Below are 22130 nucleotides of genomic sequence, written 5' to 3' on the forward strand. Positions count from 1 at the left end.
GAAATGTTTTGCCTTCCAATTACCTGCAACTCACCCCATTCCCAAAGGCACATGTAGTTCCTGAGCAAGTAAATATCACAAGCAATTAGTCAATCACTAAAATCTGTCCCTTCTGTCAGCAATACCAACTACCATGCTTCGGTTTGAATGTCACTGTTAAACTGCTGCAACAAAAATGGTCTCAGGACTTTCTCAGTGGTCATTATCCCATATATCTTATATTGTGGGTTTCCTGCCTGTTGAAATGTTCAAAATGAATCTGTACTCCTTCGTGCCTATGCTGTATTTCCTTTTCGCGAAGCACACAGATTTAGAATAACGTAAAAAAATCACTTAAGTACAAAACTAGAGTAATGATTTCCTCTCATTTCCAGGCAGAAATAGCTATTAACATAAATGAAAATAAAGAGCATAAAAGCAAGGAAAGTATCAACAAATGCAGACTATCTCAGAAAAAAATGGTTTTGTGGAAAGAATTACACTTTGCCATATTCACCCATTGGTTACTTTTATCTACACAGCATTTTCATTCACGTGTTTAACACTTACTTTTCCATTCACAATTTGACTTGTGAAGTCTATTAGGAATAGTCAATTAAGTTATAAGGAAAAGTGAAGAGAAAAACAAAGGGTAGAAGAGCCTAGATGATTTACAATACAGGGTTGCTATTCTATATTATCTAGGTAGGATAAACGTAAAATGTTTATCCATGTGTAGGAGCACCAGAAATATCTCTGCACAGGAGGCTGACTAGTTACTCTGAAAGGGCAGAACTAAAAAAATGAGGAAAGACTGTTTCATTAAGCCTCCTAACACAGGAGCTACCTTTCATGGTAGGTACACCTTGTGACCTCAAATGCACTGCCAGAATTTCAAGTCCAAATGGCACCCTTTAGTGAATTTATAGAAATCTGTTCCTTTTGTTAGGAGAGTTATGCAGCTTGATATAAATGCAACTCCATTGTGAGAAGGTGTGAGGCATTTTCTGACTGCAGAGAAAGCTGCCAGAATGAGTACCATCCTCCCCTTCCACGTGTCCTCCTATGGGGGAGCTGCAATGGAAGCTGATGGATGTGACTTGCCCAGGAGTGTCAGAGAGGCTCCCTACCAGTCCACAACTGATTTCCATAAAATACTCACTTGATTCAGATTTCTGATACTTTACTGCTCTTTCGTGACATACACTCCTTGATTCTGATCTACTGTCTCTACAATTTTTGCCTTATTCCAAATTTGTGTGTCAGAAGTTGTGATATATGTTAGCCCTTCATAAAATAAGTGCAAGAGCCAACTGGAAACCATCACATCAAGCATGTTTTATTACAAGGGGATATATTCATGCTTTATATGAACTATGGGAACAATGCCAACTAAGTAATTCTTGATCTCAATATTCTACTGATTATCAAACTGATTAATGAGGAATTCTATTCTTATTTAAAGATGACAGATGGTAGCTTTAACTTATATTGGCAAACAGCCTTTGCACATAATTTTTTAATTTTTTAAACAGTCTTTTCATATTCTGTTTAATTTCACACAGGAAACATCATCTTTTAAAGTGAGAAACGATAACACTGCTTCTTCCCAAATTCCAATATTTTTACATGCATTCAAAAGTAGGATAAATAAATTAGAGTTTGTTAATACCAAAGCAGATATAGCTGAGGACTTCAACTTTGTGGTTTTTAATCAGGGAAAAATGAATGAAGCAGCACTCATATCCCCATGTTGTGGGTTTTTTTTGTACAAACAGAAGAAATGGCCAAAGAACCTTTTTTTTTTCTCTCCACTTAAATTAGGTTCCTCACCAGTGGTTTTCTGTAGATTATTCATGAACAGTGTAAATTTTGACTTAGGATTCATAAAATCTCAAATTCTCTTATTTTTCCCCACAATCAACAAGGTCTATAGGTAGGCCATTAGATTCCATGGTGAAGCTGGAAAATCCAACAGAGGCCAGAAGAAGGGATAGGAAAGATTCTCCAATCACCTGTTCTTTCCCTACAGTGGGTGAAAAGTGCATTTATTGAAGCATGCTTTAGTACAGACCATAGGAAAATTTAGAATGTAGTAGGAAAACTCCCTCACTCAGGAAATTGAATAGCCATGAGCACTGTTTCTAGGTAAATCTTATTTAATCTTTCCCTAATTAGAATCAATAGAACCCAATTCTCATTCCTTTGCCTTTGTTGTGCACAAACTATCAGTCAGGGTGCAGAAAATCTCCCAGGCTACTTCCACACAAAACCAATCCAACTGTTTCAAGTCTTGACACTTATCTGACAGGATCTGAAAATTAAGTTTTAAAAATGTTTGTTACAAAAATGTTTGCAATTGGATGAGCAAAGAAAAACAAAGGGAGGTGCTTAGGTAATGAGTAATGATTTATACAGAGGTTAGTTTATCTCAGGCAAATGGAGCTTACAGAAATTGGTGTCGTTATCGTCTTAAAGGTAATGTAATCTTGAGTTTACACAGAGATTCTTGTGTTTCAGTACGACAGCGTTAACCTCTGAAGGGCTGGGGGTGTAGGTTGGATTTTTTATTCTTCTTTTTGCCTGTTTGGTCTTCGCTTTTTTGGTATGCCAGGCTATCAACATTTCTACTTGATGACAATATCAAGTAAATGAAAAATTGACAATCTGTGTCCCCAGGAAAACTAAACCTCTAATGAAATTAAGCATTAGAGTTTATTAAATTTTATTGTATTATCAGAAAGTTTTTATTATAATGTGCAAAATCTGCTTAGTGCAGCCCTAGATTGTATTTACAGAACGGTGGGACAGCTTATGGAGGCTGAGTAGAAGATGCCAGATTGGACAATTGAAGGAATATAATCAGCATAATGTTTTTTGGAAAGGCGAAAGGAAACTATGCCATATGTTCACTTAAGCCTTAATTTTATGTAAAACTGGCTGTTTTTTCTTTGACACAGCTAAAATGCCCTTTCCCTTACAGTTCAAACACTGTTTATTTGCTCTCCAGATCCCCTATGCTCCAACGTATTGCACACAGTACTGTCCCCTACTGGGGAAAACGATCGGAAACACATCCCTTTTCCATATAGCCAGGTACTTCCAAGAGCCTAAAACTGACACCTGTGTTGTCAGAGGCATGGAGGCAAATGGGAGACAAGGAGGAGTTTGCCCTCCTCATTTCTCTATCTTATTTCTCTATTTTAGGAGCAAACTAATCTTCTTGGCAGGAGCAACTGGACTTCTGTATTCGCATTCGAATTTAAAAGACTTTACAACACTCGACACAGTGTGTGTGCGCCTTTCCAGGGTAATACACTAGTCTCTTGCACTACGGGTATAATGCTATTAAATTTACTTCATGGAATTAGTACAGTCATTGCCTGAGTTTATATAAGCTGCAAAGCAAAACCCCTAACTATTTTTAGTTAATCGCAAAGAGGATGGAACTTGTATTTTAGCAATGAGATGATCATCTCTCGCTCTCTCTCTTAATTTCAGCCTGGTGAGATACAATCAAGGATTTTATTAAAACATAACAAAACAGAGCAAAAAAAAAAAATCCATGAGGGTACTAGAGCCCAAACTACCAATCTATGCTTGTTATTAGTATGGCATATTGCTGTTTTAATCTAATGCTAGGTAGTGTATTAATCTGTAGGTATAAATTAATGAGGCTCTTAATGTATTTTCATTGGGAGGTTGAGCAGTCAAACTCATTTAGTTAGTGAAAACTACAAAAATCAGTTTCTTGTGAAATCTGAAACTAGAAGCTTCAATGAACTAATGATCACAGTATGAACCATTTTATGTACCTCTGAAAATAAAGATAACCTGTAAATGTAAAATTTGCACTGCATAAACCATGCCTTTATACACTTCCACTTATAAAAATACTCTTTGTTCAACTACACTTGAGAAAGATGAGCATATTTAAAACAAAGTATATTAACAGTTAGATGAATATAGAGTTCGTGGTACAATCTTCTGACCAGGCACTTTTTGCAGTCAGGAGGAGCTTAGGAAACAAGACTAGGAGTCAATACGTTGTACTCGAAGAGAAAATTTGTCTATCTGGTGTACTCACATGGCTTTTTTGCTGGCTGAACTAGCTGAGGGTTCAGGTATGGGCTATTCTCTGCATCTATTCTGCGCTTGTACTTCTGGCGACCTCCACGTACTCTGTCTAGACGGACACCTACATTGGGAAAAATAAGAAAACATGTAATTAAATATATTATGAGGGCACTTTGCAGGTAACAATCTTCTATCTCCTACTTTCCGATATTTATTTAAAAGGGAAAGCAAGGCTATGAGCATTAGCAAGCCATTTAGATTCTCTCACATGTGGAACTAAGTATACAACATAATTTCCTGTTGGTTTAAAAATGTTTGTTCATTTTTACGTATTATTAGAACAGTTCACAAGTTTAGTTTCCATTTGAAAGAATCTGATCTTAAGTCATCTTTGCCAGAAGCAGAAATTCAAAGCTGTAATAAGCACCATGGACATACAAGGCTAAAATTATGAGCAGAGAAGTACAGAGAATTAGAACTTTAGAAACAATGTATGCAGTATACAGATTAGATAGTCAAAACCAATGGCTTTAATTAACATGGATTTACATGGCCAGAGGATACAAAGTATCTTTAATAAAATAAGAACATACATGTGACTTAAAACATGAAAAATGCTTCATGAAGGTTTGAAAGACGTTGTATGGCTCTTCATTTAGATGGTATCAATGATGACTTGGCTGCCCGTGTGTGGAGCCAGGACTTGGACTACATAATCCTCATGGGTCCCCTCCAACTCAGTATATTCTATGATTCTATGAATAAACACTCATGCTCTACGTCCATATTGCTCATTGCTTCAATAAAGCATTCTGCTACCTGTTTTGTATGGAGTTTACCTTCCTGAAACAAACTATAGCTGCTCTCCCAGATAAAATGAATAAAGGAGGCAGAAAAAAAGAGGTAGTGGTCCTATAAAACAACTAAGTATTTTTAGTTCCTTCTGCGTCACCCAGGCATATTTCCAGACAACCAGGATGAATGTCAGTATAACCAAGTAGTATCATAACAGTGAAGTTGAAGCACTCAGCACATATGTAGGGCAACAGGACAAGTAATACCAAGTGCAGGATTTGTCCCTGATGACATGGATTTAAGCAGACAAGAATGCAAGGACACATTACATATCAATGAGCCCTGTGAGCGATGTAATAAAGCGCAGCTCCCTTTCTCACTTTTCAGTGCTATTTTAGCTCTCCTCTCTCTATTAATCTTTTGTATTACCATTATCGTGTCCTACTCTGCTACTTCCCATTTCCCAATTCTCTCTCTTGCAGGAAATATCTCCAGAACTGGCTTCTACAGAGCAGAGAGGCCACCACCAAAGAAATGACAGTTTATGTGCACAGCACAGAGTACCCACTGCCCATCAACCTGCACTGGCAGCACAGTCCAGTTACTAGGAAACACCTGTCAGTCCTCTTTCATCTTCAAAAACCAAAGACGATTGACTGGGTTTTGGTGAAGGAAAGTAATTTTACTAACTAGTCAGGAAGTCAAGGCCAACTCTTGCTGGTTTGGTTTTGTTTCCTCTTGTTTTATCTTTCTTGCTTCCTAATTTTCTTCTCCTGTTCCATGTTTCACTCTCCAAGCTGGCAGAAAGCTAAGACACCTGCTAACACACAGCTAAGCTCAGCTGACTCAAGGGAGACAGCAGGTTACACGTCCAACTCTGTGCTCCTCTCTCAGCAGGGAAGGCTTTGCATGCATGGGGTTCTCATTTACCCAGACAGACCATCAAGGTTAGGAGCACAGGAGATACTTGGCTTAAGGAAACAGCCAATGCCTGTAACCACAATGCAGCAAACTATGCAACAGTGCTCAATAGTTTTCGCTCACCAGGGAAATGGGTTATGATTACCTCTATTTAACAATGAAATTTCATTCTGTTTGCAGCAGAAGATACTGCATCTCACTCCCTCAAACTCAAGAAGTATATTACTCATTTTATGTTACCAATTATACTTTTGAGACTCACATTATATAAATAATAAACCAAACCAACAGCATGCCCAAACAGGTCTGTGTACAATTATGAATGAAATTTTATTTATGGTATTCACCTATACCACTACCAAACTTGTGACTTATTTGTAATCTAAGCTATTTGATAAAATTCATAGTGATCCAATCAACAAAGCAAGGTGATTTTTTTTGCTTGTTTTTGAAGTTATATTTAGAAATGCATGAACTACAAGACCATTTTAAAAATTGATAGCCCAAAGCTTTTCAAAGCTAATGATAACTCTGTCTTTTCCACCCTTGAATCAGGAGTTTGAGCTATATCTGAAGCAAATGACATCCAGGGCAATACACTGCCATAAAAACAAACAGCAGTTTGACAGTTGAATATTCAGAAATAGGCACAGGATTAGAACAAGCCACATGTGATATTGGTGGGATTATGAAAAAGACTGCCCAGCGTTTGGAGAAAAATAGATAGAAAATGATTTCTGCATAATTCAGATGCCATCCTTCTTTCTGCTTGGGAGCAGATTTCATAGTGATAAAAGATGGATAGCATCAGACAGAAGTATGTTTAATCAAAAAGTAATGGAACTGAAGCTTAAATTAAAATAATATAAATCTACCAAGATGAACAATTTTTTTACTTCCTTTGCATTTCCTGAGGTACACATTCAAGCCATTCACATACTCAATGGAAGGAAATACGGACAAATGTCACAGTGGGAAAATTATACATACATACACCCATGTACTCACCTATTATACGTGGCTATACCTGTAAATATAGCTACTTACTTGTTTTTTTTTTTTTAATAAGAAACACTATGATCCTAAATATCTGGGTAGTAATGATATTGCACATTTTAAAATTACCTAAATCTATAATGTAACTAATTGCAATTCTAATGTGAAAACATTTTGATAACATGATACCAACAGACTGTAAATTAGAGGTTTATAAACCTTTCATTAAAACTGATACAGTTTACCATCATTTTAACTCCTAAGCTTACCTCAGTCCCACAAAGAAGCTATTTTAGAATGAATTTCTGATAATCTTATACACTGTAAGTGGCAAGTCCCAGAGTCTTTGTAGTAGTTAACACCACACAAGACACTTCTTAAGGAAGTATACCCATCCAACATGCCACAAAAACTTGGGAGTTTGGTGGGTAGCAAGCTGAAATCCACAGGTTCCTGTGTATAGGGCATGCATTTCCCCCTGTAACTCCTATAGATTGTATGAAAGAATTCATTGCATAAAGATACATTTATCTCTTCTCAAGACAGTAACAGCTGATGCCTTCTTTGTTAGAAAAACAAAGGGAAAGAAGACAATTTTGTCCACAAAGACCTTAATTTGGGGCAGGAGGAGCTTAGCATTTTGATCACAGACGTAGTTGCTATAATTCAACACGTACTCTGTACTCTTAAGGAGGATATTGTGGCACCTAGCTAGCATACAGGGAGAAGTTAAGCTCTAGCTCTGCTGTGCATGTGGCTTGCCAGAGTCCTCGGCAACTCAGTTCACTCACCCTATCAGTCCTCAACCATAAAGTAAAAAGGAGGATATCCACTCAACCCATATACACCCATGTCACATCTCTGAATGAATTGCACTGTATGTATGAGAATTACAGCAGCTGAGGGTCGAAATATTAATTAACGTCACTGAACAGAGCTCCACTGAAGACAAGCAAGTTGATTCTCCACATTCCCCAATACTCAGGTTAATTTTAAAATTCTACAACAGAAAAACAAACCCAACAGCACTAACAAGAAAAATAGGGATGACCATGGGGTCCAAATAGAGGGAAAAGGCTTGCTACCAGTTATGACACCAGTTACTTCCAACAGTCAACTGCAACCCATTCACTTTGCATCTTATGACAACTCATGAACTCATCTGTTCAGGTGTCAAGGGGAGTCACACATTTTGACATGATTTACAAAGCTGAGTAGGATTAGACTAAAACTGTAACATATGGAAAGATAGAAACTATGTAAATACAATAACTACTTTTTAAAAAGAAATCAATTACACATACTAATACAATGTAAAAATTACTCCACGTAGCCTTCAGGGAAAAAAAAATATCCCCACAGACACTATACAAAGGTTTAACTCCTGGTTCTTTGCATAATTTCTATCAAATGTTTACCAACAAATAAAATTATGTTGGGCAATGTAAAATGAAAGTGTCCACAGAGTCTTGCACAGCAACAACTGAAGGCTAGAGCCGATTTACAAAATGGGCCACCCACCAGGTACTTCAATCTACACAAACTTAACAGAGGCAAACCTGAACCTCCCATTTTCTTTGTATTTCCATACCTGTTCCTCCCTCAACAATAGATTATTATTACTATTTTCTCACACTGCCTTGAAGCCCTCATCTGGGACAGATACCCGCTGTGACTCAGGCTACATGATCAAAAAGATTGCCTTTACCCCAGTGTATCACTCTTTTTGCAGTTTGGGTCCTCAGTATGATAGCTCTATTTATCCACGTCCTCTCATTTTTTCATACAGATCCAGGCCATATCCAAAGAGTATCTATTTACTGTTTCCTCCTTTATAAAGTACCTCTCTTCTTGTTCTCCATCTCTTCCTCCTTACCTTGGCTACAAGTCTCAAGTGTTCATCTGTCCACTTGTCCCACTAACACTCTTGTTCTTTCACAGAGCTCTGTACCCACAGGAAGTCCTCAGCCTAACTCGGAAGGTATTAGCCCAATCCTTCAAGACCTATCAATACCAGGACTGGCTGTAAGAAATTGTTAATTACTATAACTGGGAAGACCTTTTCATTTTGGGAAAATAAAAAAAAAGTAATTCACTTAAACATGAACCAGTATCTAAATAAATCAAAACTCTCTCTCTAACTTCCAGTAAAGAACAGGCTTGCAATCAGAACCAAACCCATAATTTTGACTTCCTGGAGAAATCTGAAATTCTTTTCCCTCTCAGTCCCCATTGGTTGCACACCAATGCCGTCCTGGCAAGCTCCACCTCTAACACAAAACTCCGTGTGTACTAAATAAATTCCCATCTCATTTTTTGAGATACAGAACTGGGTAACAATCCATTTTCTACAGATATCTGTACAATTCCCAGCATTGCCTTAAATTTTACAGTGCGACCAGAAAGAATGGATACCCACATAACTGCATCTTGCCAAACTTTAGAGGAACATCAGTAGCAAATGCAAAAAAGCAGATTAATGGCGAAACTGGAAAAAGGAAGAAGAATTTTAATGGCAAGTTCTGATGTGGTTCTCCATTTGTGCTCATTTGTAAGACTGCTGGGTAAACTTGGGTGAATTTCATAAACTCTGCATTTTGCTTTTATTCACATAGGACAGGAAAACCAGTTGATTTTTCCACCGTGAACGCAGACAGAACGCATTTAGGTATAAGAAGGCATGGTTGGCTAGCTACTCTTCAGACAGTTCAATAACCTCAACAGTTTGGGATTAGAGAAGTGTAAGGCCAGTGTATTAATCCTACAATCTGAAAGATTTGTAGTGGAAAAAAATACTTCCACTTTAAACTACAAAAGACCTCTCTCAACATAGCAGAAGCATGCAGGAAGTAACACAGCAAGAAGAAAAAGAATAATATGAGCTATCTTTTCTTCTGCATTACACATTTGTTTTATGAGCTGACTTAAAAGAACAACAGAGAGCTGCTGAAATCAGTTTACAAAACGTTTGGATAATACCATGTGCAGGTAAAAATTCAGCCAGAGATGTAAATTATGTGTCTGTTAAGCAGGTAACAGATTGAAAACAGAGTCCCAAGTCATCAAAGATGATAAAAGCTGTAACCCACATTAAAGCTTTCCCGATCTACAGCTGAATTAACAATTAGCAGGGGAAGGCTTTAGTGTTTTGGCATCTGATAGCCATCTGCACTATTAAATACCCTACTCTAGCATTGGAATTCTAGAAATCATCTTCTTAACTTCACATCCCGTCAGTACCAAAATGTATTTGTTAATATTGGATAAAATCTACTGTCCTCAAGAGATGCCTATAAAGCATTTTAGTTCAGAAATCTGCCAATATAACAGACCAAAAGACAAACCAGTGTTTATTGCTTCAATATCCAACTTACTCTGTGACTTATGAAAAAGTTGCTCAATTTATCAGTTCTTCTGACAAACATTTGCAACAAATGGGGTTTTGTTTGTTTGTTTGTTTTTTAAAGTATTGTGCCAATTAAAATATTTAGTGTTTTCTTCCAGGTTGAAAAATCAAAAGAGGAAAATATTGCTTTTGTCACAGAAGTGTTTCAAACTAATATTTCATTGCAGATTTTGCTTATGGTTAATGACGAAAAATATTTCTGGGTAATCAAATGTAAGCAATGTTTATGAAAAAATCCTTTTTATTCCTAGGAGGAAGAGATTGGTTTTGGCAAAAGCTAACAGAAAAAAACCAACCCAAAATCAGGCAAAAAACCCCACTCCTCTTTGGTTAAACCTCAGAGGTTTGTAGGGGTTTTTTTCAGTTTGACAAAAGAACTGATAAATGTATTACTTGCACAGCTCAATACTCAACCTCTCTTGAAAGGAACATTAACTTTGCATGAACTAATCATCTACATGCTGAATTTTTGTGCACTGTCATTTCGGCATTAAAACATAAAAGAACATGCATAAAATCCACGTAGTTTTCCCATGCAAATGAGATTTTGTGTAAATAAATTCTATTATTTCTTAGCACAAGTGATTTCCATTGAAGAATGGTTCATAAACAAAGATGTTCACATGAAGAAAATGTGGCATAAAATGTTTCAGAATACTACTGTTGCTTTACATTTTTAATAGTTCCATAGGAAGGTAAGTATTCTAATCTGTGACACTCACAAATACAAATTAGGTCGCATGCAACAGGTGACAAGTTTTAATTGAATGTCTTCTGTCTGCAATTCTGACAAAAGGTGAATGGAAATAAATGAGTCTGGCAAGACAGCCCTGAGCCGTACAATACCCAATATCTCATTATTTTTAAACAGCTATCTATAAACTGATGCTGACAAGCCTTGAACCTTTTATTTCTGTTCAAGAGAGGTGAATGTGCAGAAAGAAAGAGGAGAAAAAAATAAAAAGAAAAACAGGACAGCCACTCTTGCATTAAACATGCAACACCCATTATTAGCTCTCAAATATTACAAAAGAGTACCTTTTACACTTCACGGAAGAACTTATAAAAAATCTGTTTCTTTTCCAGAAGAGTGTCACACTATGCACTCAGTTCTTAATGCCTAAATCGGATCTTTTCTTGAGTGTTATACTACCAGAACTTCATTAGAATTATGGCTAGACTCACGTTAAATTTAAGAGACTGAAATCAGACCACTAAATACAGGCTGCAAAACTTGTTTCTTTTCCTTCACTTTTCCAAACTGAGAAAGAGCCTACATAGCAGCAAAACGTTCATGTTTGTAAACTGAAGGAAAAGCAATGCAGAAATAAGACTGTGACTGTATGAAGCACTGATGTTTCAGAAATGAAACAGTTACTATCATATAATAGTTCTCTCCACATCACCTGGATTACTAATATGCTAATAAGTAGGAAGCAGTGTAAAATACTGCAAAAGCTTTTATGAACAACACAGAAAATACCATTGCTAATTGCACCATTAAATTTCACATCAATGTGCTTATATATCATAAGTATGCTATATATTAGTATATGCCTTGTTTTTTTTAATTATGCATATGACGCCCTGGGGCCGGGTATAAGAATAAATAAAGGCCATCTATCACTAACTAAATAGCAGAGTTCTTACCTTAATTTATTTAAATATAGTTACACAAGATGCTATCTTATTTCAGAGTTCAAATTACACCCAATTTAATGAAGTGGAGCTTGCTGGGCTGTAAAGTCATTACTGCATCAATACACTTGTAACCATTACTTTAAGGTGACAAGCAGACACTGGGAAAGTCAGCTTGGCTGATGATCAAAGGAGAGGGCATGGAACACCAGGAGACAGAAAGGTCAAAAAGTAAGTTTGAGCAATACTGTATCGATGCCTGAAGGTCAAAAGCAGGCCTTTATTCTAGATCACATCATCGCAGCTTATAAAGAATTCAAGAGCTATGCTAGTGACAACTTTAATAGAAAAGAAGTCTAACTGAAGTTCTGGACCATTTGCTGGCGACTCTCAAGAGAGATGGGAAGATCAAAATGAAATGCATTATAATAATCGGACTGTGAAGTACCAGTAGCATGAATCAAGATCTCAATACCCTTTTCAGATACAATAATGTGTAGTGTCACAATATTTCAGTTAGTGACTAGGATGGTGTGGGATTCTGGAATTAATCCGAGATCCAGAAGCCACAGGAAAGTTCTTTATAGTGTGAGTTGAAACAGTTATTTAAAATCATATCAGTCGTTCTGGGACCAAGAAATAGCTTGCTTAGAATTAGGATTTCTATCTAGAGGAAGTGATTTCATTTTGCTGGAACAGAACCAGAGAAAACTAACGGACTGCTCTCATCATACTAGAAATATTAAAAGCTCTTTATAAAAAAAAAAAAAAAAAAAATTCCCTATGTTTGGGTATTCTTTTCTGTTCTGTTTTGTTATCCTCTTCCCCCCCACCACCGCCTCCTTGGGACAAAATCTTCCTGATCTTCTTCAAGGAGTAGCCAGTTAGTGATGAACTGTATGAGAGTAAGATGAGCAAAATTTGTTTCCAAATTGCACTCATCTGGCAAACTAAGAGATACTTAAGTCTTCAGTTCAAGTGACTTTGTATTGCCACGTGAGTCTTAAGTTGCCTTCAGTGCAAAAATATGTGTTCTCACAGAAGTTAGGACTTCAAGGATATTCATGGAAACACCATTTAGACCCCCCTTTCCTCTTATCTCACCCATAACTGCATACAATTACAGGATAATTCTAACTTCAAGATAAAAGGAGATCTTACATTACAGGTTTCAGGTGTCTTTGGCAAATAACATGGATTTTCTTTACTCTGTTCTTCCTGTCCACATACTGTAACTTTCTGCTTCTTAAAATTCTACCTGCTGCAAGAGTAAAGTTCAACAGCGGCTTATATGAGTTCATAGTACAGACAGCCACATTTTATGACTGTGAGGAATTCGAAATTTCTGGTTTCTACTCCTTTTCTGACTTCCTTGACAGTTGCTTCCTTTGAAAAAGAGAGTATCTGCTACATAAAAAACCCGGTGATCTAAGTTAACTATGGTCAGACTGGAAGGTACTGCCATACCATATCACAGCAGTGTTGCTCCTGCCTGAAAATCTCAGAGTTAATGAAGAAGAATGAATTTAAGGGTTGGTTTTGTTTGTTTGTTTCACTACTTGCAGTGGGTTAAAGTGATGATTGTTCAACCACAAAACTAAAACTTTAAAATTAAGTGGCCATATGGGCATCAAATCAAGACATAGCACAGTAAAATAAAGAACATTATGTCAAACGTCAATGTGGTGGAATTGCTCCCTATTAGTGTTACCCTATACTCTAAAGTATTGTGTTGTAAGGTGCAAATAAAGAAGGGAAACATGTTCTCTGCATATATCATGGCTTCTGGGGGTAACAGGTAAAAACATTCCAAAGTGTGCAGCTTAATGAACACTGGGAAAAAAAACACTCAGGAAAAAAGTATCTGTCTTTTCCTCAACAAAGTTTGTGGTAGTGTATCTAATTGTGCGTATATAAAAAAAAAAAACACCACCCTGATAATTTAATCTACAACACTGTGTTCAGTAATCCACAGAAAAAGAAATGAATAAGAAAAACCCTTTACAAACAGCATTCTATAATTTCTGGTCATGACAGTAACAGCTTCAGGAAGTTCTGCAAGTACAGAACATTTTCATCTACAATGTGCTACAATTAATCTGAAACTTTTTTCTGTCCCCACCGCCCCCTGGTATTAGGGGAATGTAGTTGATGTGTCCTTAATACTAATTTCAAGTGTTTAGTCAGAGGCTAAAACCAGAAAATAATTTTTCATTCAGAATTAAAAAATCTGTCTGCAAAGTTTCTGAAAGCAGAGGGAAATTTGGGGGTTACAGTAGTGTGTATCTAAGAGAATGGTGCTTTATCATAGCTCCTCATTGTGCAAAGGTAGTTGTGTCTGCACGTACATTCTTAGACATATGGTTGGTCTTTGAAGTCACAGACTAAACCAGTGCATAAAATCAGAATGTTGTAACATTAAATGTGTGTCCTTGATTAAAAATCACCTGATTTTGTAGTTGCACGTGATCCACTCAAAACAGCCTTGCCAGGAGGGGATTTCATAAGCGGCCAATACCAAGGCTCACCATCCCATCCACAGAACTCATTTCAAGTAGTATTTGTACAACGTTTTTGAGTGTAGAAACATTTTCCAGGGTACTGCTAATACTGCAGATACAGTGGATGAACTGGTTGAAGAGATACTGTCATCACAATGAAAGTCTTTACATTTTAACATAGATATTTATATAACATTATTGAAACAATTTTTTTTTAAAAATGCACTTTCCCATTGTCTTTATATAACCTTTCCCCTGTTGTTCCACAAATATCAGTATCAAACTGTGCACACATGAGAATTGGAAAGCGAAACCAAACAGGATAAAACCAAACATAATTAATCAAGTTCTGATGCTAAGGTTAAGTGAGGAGCAAAACAGTGAATAATTTTTAAAAAATATTTAGTTTTATAAAAGGGCTCCAGTCTTTCAATTGAATTATATGGACAGACCTATGCAGTATATAAAAGTATAAGACTTGCTGGAATGTTGTAAGATTAAAAATCTCCTATTAATTTTTTGAATATTCTACTGCTCACTGTTTTGCACTTAACACAAATAGGATTGAAATAATCCTGTACATTTATATTTATAAAAATCCTAAAATAATATCTGATACATTTGAAAAAAACCACCAGATTAATTTTTGCAGTTTCTATGATGAGTGTATATATTTTGTGTTTTGTCTTGGTAAAGCAACCGAAAATAAAATTAAACACAAGGAGTTAACAGGTACAGGCAAAGTTCTGTGGACATAAATGAAAAATTCTAAGTAACTCTTCATTTTGAATTTTAAGTATTCTCCTGAACATATTTAACATTTCATTCAGGCCCAGAGCGTAACTGATTTATATATTAGCTCATATATCCTGCTAGCCTCATAACCTGACACACTGCCTAGCATGCTGGAGCGACGAGTTTCTGGCCTCTGCAGCTCACCTCACTAATACTTGAGCAATTAATGGAAAGTTTATTAGTGAAACCTCTTTATTGATACTACTGCTAGAGGCTTGCTGTACAAAAGCATAATGGTTAGCCTGCATATTGACTCTTCTTCTGTAGTTAGCACTAGGAGTAGATCAGAGTTAATGCTGAAAATCCCAGTTGAAAACAATTATAATGTGCTTGGTGTTCTCCGGCCTTTTCGACTGTCTGTAACGTTACGCACAATTAATGCTATGAGATAAATTGATTTCCCTTTAATAAAACACAATAAATTTTGAAACAATTAGACAACGTACTTCTATTATAAAATGCTCTGGCTCTAAAACAGAAAACAATGACAATTTTCTTCTAATCTCATAGGTGATGTTGGGCCTTTGGGAAATGGGCTAATAAATTCTATTTTTCTAAACTCAGCAGACTGATTTACTGCAAACTTCCTCCATTACAGTTATAGTAGATGTCTATCAAATTGCTTATGAGAACAAATTTATGGAAAATATCCAAGAGTAATGCCTTGTTCTTATTAAAATACATGAATATGTATGTAATTTTAGCCAGACTAAATGAACAAAACAAAACAAAAAGAGAAAAAAGGTCAACAATTGTTGTTATGAAAATTATTCTTTTCCACAAGAAACAACTCCACCCTGTTAAAAATGTCTTTATATATGAGAGATGTTTGTCTAGAGAATATTTTTGTTTAAACTGTAATGGCAACTGCCATGAAGAAAAACTGTACAAATGTGTACAAGTGTATGCTAATACAAGTAAGTGGGCAATATAATTACATAAATAGTATTTAAAAGAAGAAATAAGGCATAAAATTTCTTCACCCCTGAGATTTATTTTCATACAGAACTTTAAAAGATGCAGAATTTAAAAAATAATAATTTAATTTTAAGTCAATAATTCTTGACAAGGCCAGTCTATTTAAATTAGCCCATGCTTACTCTTCTGAATGCTGATCTCAAAGGGAATATTCACCGTGTGCAATGCTAAACGCACACACATTTTATTTTTCTAAGGCCCACAAAATGAGTACTTACCTAACAGGAGACCAAGGATTTGTCAATTGATGCATTGCAAATCTAGTGCAAGTCTACTGAAGTCTACACATTTCTCCACTTACTTCTAAGGACAGGAAGAGCAAATAATTTTCTTTCATGTACTTCGTACTTTTTCCAAATACTGTGTTCCTTTCAAAGTTTTCTTTTTCCTCTGCTATTTCTCTCCCCAAGTTCTCCTTCCCCCATTAAAACTTATATACTAGATTGATTCTTTCTTACTTTCTTTTTTTATTATAAACACATTTCTATCTGGATTTCATTCCCTACAACTGTGACACACAAATTAAAAGAAATTATGCTAAAACAAGGACAGAATTAACGGAGTAAAAAGACTATAGGCAACCTAACTAAACAAACCCACAAACAGAAACCTGGAGAAGTATTTCACGATATTTATAACTAATACCTACGAAGCAAATGAATGTGTATAACCCTGTCACAAGGATAGGTTTTTTAGCAATTTAACCATGAAGTGCCCATACAAGTCAATCAAAATTGTTTTTGTGACATCCACTGCAACATCCAAGCCTCATCTCATTAACATACTAAAAGTACGATGAGACTTACCATACCAGTTGACCATAAATTTCAGCAAAAAATTGAATTGTATTTCATCTTCTCAGAAACCCAGCTTTCAAGCAGAAAATATCTTGGACATATTATGAAACACTTTTTCGAATGCCCCCTTCCACAAATCATGTACTGCCTTTCACCTTTTACTGTATATGTTCCTCCTGCCATATTTGAACAGGGGATTCTTTTAGTTGTTCCTTCACTTATTTTTTTTAAACACACCTAATTTTGAATTATTAAAAATACTGTTCTTTTGCCTTTAGAAGCAACCATTCCAACAGACGTTCTCCTAACATTGTTTTGCAATTTTAATTTCATCGCCTGATTTTTCTATACTTTTCCTGTCTACATAGTCAAAACACACAACCTAGGTCAAGCAAGATTTTACTTCAAATGTTTCCATACATTTGCTATGATATTGAAGACATTAGAACTCTTAGGTCAAGAGAGGACAATCATGGCTTAAATTATTCACGCAAAGTGCAAATAAAACACATGAAAAATATTTACTTGACACTATTGCCAAGAGTATCAGAAATGCTCTTGGTATAATCATTATTTAGTTTTAAGGATTCTTTAGTTCTTTTGAAAGTCAGATTAAGAAAACTATAATCTTTATATAAAGGAAAGATACATAAAATTTGTTTTTATTACTAATCCATTCTTCTTGATCTGACCAAAGCAAGTACTAAAGAAACAGATGCACGTATGTAAGTTCTAACATCTTAAGTGGCTGCAAAGGGCAGTCAAATTGTTCTTGAATACACATGAGTTCCCTGGATCCTGTGAGTTCCCAATGAAAAAAATGTAATTCCTGCCACTTCTGTGATCAGGAAACCAGACACAGGCTTAAAGGAAAAGGAGGTGACCAGATCCATAATGTGCTGCAGTTCATACACTTCTCTTTCTCCAGCGGAACAATCACCAAAGGCTGCGTGTGCTTTGCACATCATGGTGTAAAATTGAACAAATTACACTACATTGCTTAATGATTAATAAAGGCTAAGAAACTAAATTCCTCAGTCTTCTATTCTACTTTACATATGTAATCCTTCCATAGAGAAGCAGGAAACTGAACACACAGATTTAAAAGTCTTGAGAGCTATTAGCAAGTAAAGTCTCTGTGTGGTTTTGTTTTCAGTGTTTAGCTTTTGTCCATCTCTGTACCTCCAGATAACTTCTGTAAGATCCAAAATTATACCCAGGACTGCCCCTTAAGCCAAACAAGCTTGCTTCTTCCTCCTCTTTTCTCTCTCTCTCTGACCTTAAAATGTTCTCTGCGGACCAGAACCTCCCTCTGCAAGGTCCATGGTCTGTTCCAAGGAGGTGTTTTGATCCTAAGGTCAAATTTATAGATATTAGATGTTCAAGCTTTTTTTCTACTAATTATAATCTGGACTAGATATATTCAGGAGAATGGTACAAAAACATGCAGAGAATTCTGAACAAGAGAGCACTGCTTATTGCATTACTATAATGACATAACAGGAATAAGATCTTGTCTGTATTTTTAAAGGAAACTGATTCAAACGTTTTTTCTCGAAGCCCTAACTCAGTTAACCTGCAGAAAAGAAAGGAACTGACCATTGAAGAACATGCCTAAAAGTCTGCTTATATTCAGCAAAATTGTGCATCAGTTATAGGAAACATCAGTATGCTTTCTGGGAACAGTCAGCCATATCGTTTATTGGAGAAAATCAAAACAGACGGCATTGAGGATGAAGGAGGGCCTTTGGGACTGAATACGGGACCTTTTTTAATCAGAGATCTCAATGGTCTTAACAAACCTGATATTTTCTGATACTGTTTCTTAAGGTTTTACATGTTTCCCCTTTGCTGACATGAGAGATTTATGTGAACATCGCACACCTTGGCAATACTCAGGAGCATTTGTTTCTTGAATTGAGGCAGGTTTTAGAAACTGCAACACAATTCATTTTTTACTGCCTTTCCTCCATTTTACAGAGTTAAGTTATTTTCCACTTGTCATGCCATTGTGTCAGAGATGCTGGGGTACAGTGAATTGATACTCCTTTATTATTCTCTCCGGCTTGTGTCTTTCCTTTTAGACAGCTCAGTGATCTTTTCAAACTATGCACAAAGAGTGGACTTCTCTACTTGGTGCCAAGATTGCATGGGGTCTGTTCTTTCAGTGATGGTGCTTACACATTTCTTGAAACTAGGTTAACTTGTAGTTAAGCACTACGTTGACAGGAAACTTGGATAGATACTCTAAGTACCTCAACCCAGTGGAGTTTCAGTGATACCTGGACCTTTACATTAAGATTATGAGCAAAAAGCAAAAATAAAAACATACTGCAAAATTTAAATTGAGAATTTTGTCTCTGTCCACTCCTTTTCACATTCAGAGTGATGTTTAGCACAAGTTCTACACACCAAAGATGGCTCAGGTTCTACATCAAACACTTTCTACAGTTCAAATAAATTCAGAGCAGAAGTTCTGTGATTTTGATTGGCACCTTACCTACATCGAGCATGGTGCGGTCCATTTTTTTATTCAAAGCTATTACCACAAAACAGCATTAAAATAAAGTTAATCCGACACAAGGATTTATTGATTTTTAAAATTATCTAATGGGGAAATTCTCCTCATAGTTACATAAATATGCAAGATAAAGCAAAAAAAGCTTTTCATATATTCGTTTTTAATTTGTCCCATTCTATTCTATTGCTTCTACTTGGAGGAATGCACTTCAATTTTTGCACTAAAAATAAATAAATGCACTCTATAGTTCAAAATTCTTAAGCCATGGAATACACTGTACCACTAAGGTATACAATCCTTGTCAATGCTCCATGCAGTTGGCAATTGTCACAGTAAACTAAACGGAGTGGGATTTCAAGTGCTGGATGCTATACTTAACAGCCAGAGAACTTCAATCTTGTTTGAAAGGGCATAATTTACCAAGAGAAAATCCTCCTTTGACAGCATACACACAGGAAAAATAGGGTCCACGTGGTAAACTTTAAAGGGAAATTTAAAATAAGTTTGTGTCTAACATGAACATACTTCACAATATTAAATGAACAGGTTAATTATTATGTACATAAGGTCTGACATATAAGTAAAGAATTTTTGCCTGTGCTGGCAGAGATAGAAAAGGTTTCAACTTCAGTTATATGGACCAATGCAACTCATGAAATGAACAGACATTTACCTGTTCACTTCAGACTGTTGCTACTGAACTGGGCCATAATCAGATGCTTTCCAGATAACTCTTACATGTCATGCATCATAAAATGAGTAATGACTCCCAAAGTATATTGCCAGAACTGGTGAATCTATATTATTTGACTTTAAGAAATAAAAAACTAATTCAGTTTAGAAATTAGACCACAAAACATGTCTTATTACATGCAATGGCAACACAGTCCCTTCTGCCAATGGTAAATATCAATGGCTAGGCTAGTAATTCCTCCACTGAGACCAGGCAGGGAGAGACAAAGAATTCCTCTATGTCCTCTCATTCATCAACAGATATTACCAAAAAATGGGTGCATTATTTAGTGATAGTTTCAATTTATATTTCGCATGTGAGAAACCACACTAAATACTATTTTACAAGAAAGTAAGCACTGCAAAGGAACTATTCTAAGGTGCAAAACATTTTAAAAAGTCAGTTGGTTTGTGGACACGTACCCCCTCTCTTTTAGTTGTGATGCGCAAGTGTTAACAAACCTTGAACAATTTAATTTGGATGTAGGATCCATGAAAATAGGTACTGCTTTTCCAGCCATATATGGGATCTTAAGACAGCCCATGAAAAACAGGTTAAGTCTATCTTTCAAGAGAAAGTTTTTCATCACACTTTATGAAAGAATAGCTTACCTGAGGACATGCTTGAAGATCAGTGGCATGTTCCACGGCACAATGAGCTGTTATGATAATCAGGTGATTTTATGCAGTTTTCTTGATGAACAAATGCCTGCAGTCCTTACTCAGAGAAAACTCTAAAACTCCCATGCCACTAAAATCCCAATTGCAGACTTTTTCCAGCATGAATAATATTCAACATACCCTCCTAATTAATGTAAGCAGTATTACTGCCATTTATCTTTCTTCTTCATTGTTTTTTTCTCAGTTACTTTTCCAACAAAACGCACCGTGTTTTATTGTTAAATGTGATAAAAAAAAGAAATGAGCCAAATCAATTACAGTCCCCTGTCAATCTGTATGGCTAAGGCACAACTTTTACTGTTTTAATTAAATGAAGAAATGAGTCTATTGTTTAAAGACATTAAAGAAGGCAATTCAAAACTTGAAGTAAAGCCTTTTTGTTTTTACTGAGGGGCAGAGATGCCTATAAAAGCAATGCTGGTCTCTATTTGAATTTCATAGCAGTTGTGAAATTTATAAGCGCCACAGAAACAATTAGCTATCCATTTTTTCTTTTAGCTAAAGTACCACTAACTCTAATGGGTTTGGGTTGTGAATACATTGTTACCTACAAAGTGTTGCTGTGACTAATTCTGGTCTAGCAAGAAGACAGAGTATTTAATGAAGACAGAAATCTAACAAATGATCAGGGAAAAGTCTGAAATAAAACCATCAACAACAGAAAGCCACACAGGTTGCCCATGACAGGGAAAGATTACTGGAATTATGCTGTTTATTTTTAATATAAACCTGATCGTTTATATGATGACTGTAAATTCCAGTCCTATTCCCATTAAAGTCAGCAGAAGTTTCACTAATGAATGCAGCTGGAACAAAAAAAGCTGTGCTGCGAAAAATCCCATCAGTTGAAATTCGGATCAGTTGGTTCACATGGGTAAAGCAAACACACCAAGCGCCAGTAAAGACCTCTGCAACAGTTAAAACTCCTTAAGCCCTTTAAACAGCATTAACACAGCATTTACAAGTCATAGGAATAACTTGTAAAGGAGAATACTAGTGCTAGTTACAGGCTGTACTTCCAAACTGCAACTTACTCAGCAGTTACTGAGTGAAGTGACTTTCAGGGAATCCTTCCTCTGTTCAGGGATGTACGTGTGCCCAGCTATGAACGCACACCCAAGCAACAAGCTGTTTCCCAGGCATGCAATTTGCTTTTTGCAGGCGTCAGTCGTAACTGCCCTGCCACGTGACCCCTCTCAGTACTAATGAAGAGGAGCCCAAGTTGGGCTAAACAACCCTTGCAGAATACAGGTCTCTGCAACACTGTGGCCCGCTATGCTAAACTGGATGTTCCACAAAGACATGAGACAAGC

General features: G+C 36.2%; 1 protein-coding gene across 2 annotated transcripts in view; it reads right to left on the reverse strand.

The window, feature by feature from the left end:
• Positions 1–22130, reverse strand: part of ESRRG (estrogen related receptor gamma) — a gene marked incomplete at its 5' end in the record, with an annotated part of 125775 nt that overhangs the window by 45676 nt on the left and 57969 nt on the right. For both annotated transcript variants that reach the window (XM_084261228.1, XM_084261229.1), the window contains one exon: positions 4067–4177. In XM_084261228.1, coding sequence (XP_084117354.1) covers positions 4067–4177 — 111 coding nt within the window. The remainder of the gene's footprint in view (positions 1–4066; positions 4178–22130) is intronic.

This window comes from Gallinula chloropus (assembly GCF_964237585.1).
Source record: "Gallinula chloropus genome assembly, chromosome: 3".
In the NCBI taxonomy this organism is placed as follows: Eukaryota; Metazoa; Chordata; class Aves; order Gruiformes; family Rallidae; genus Gallinula; species Gallinula chloropus.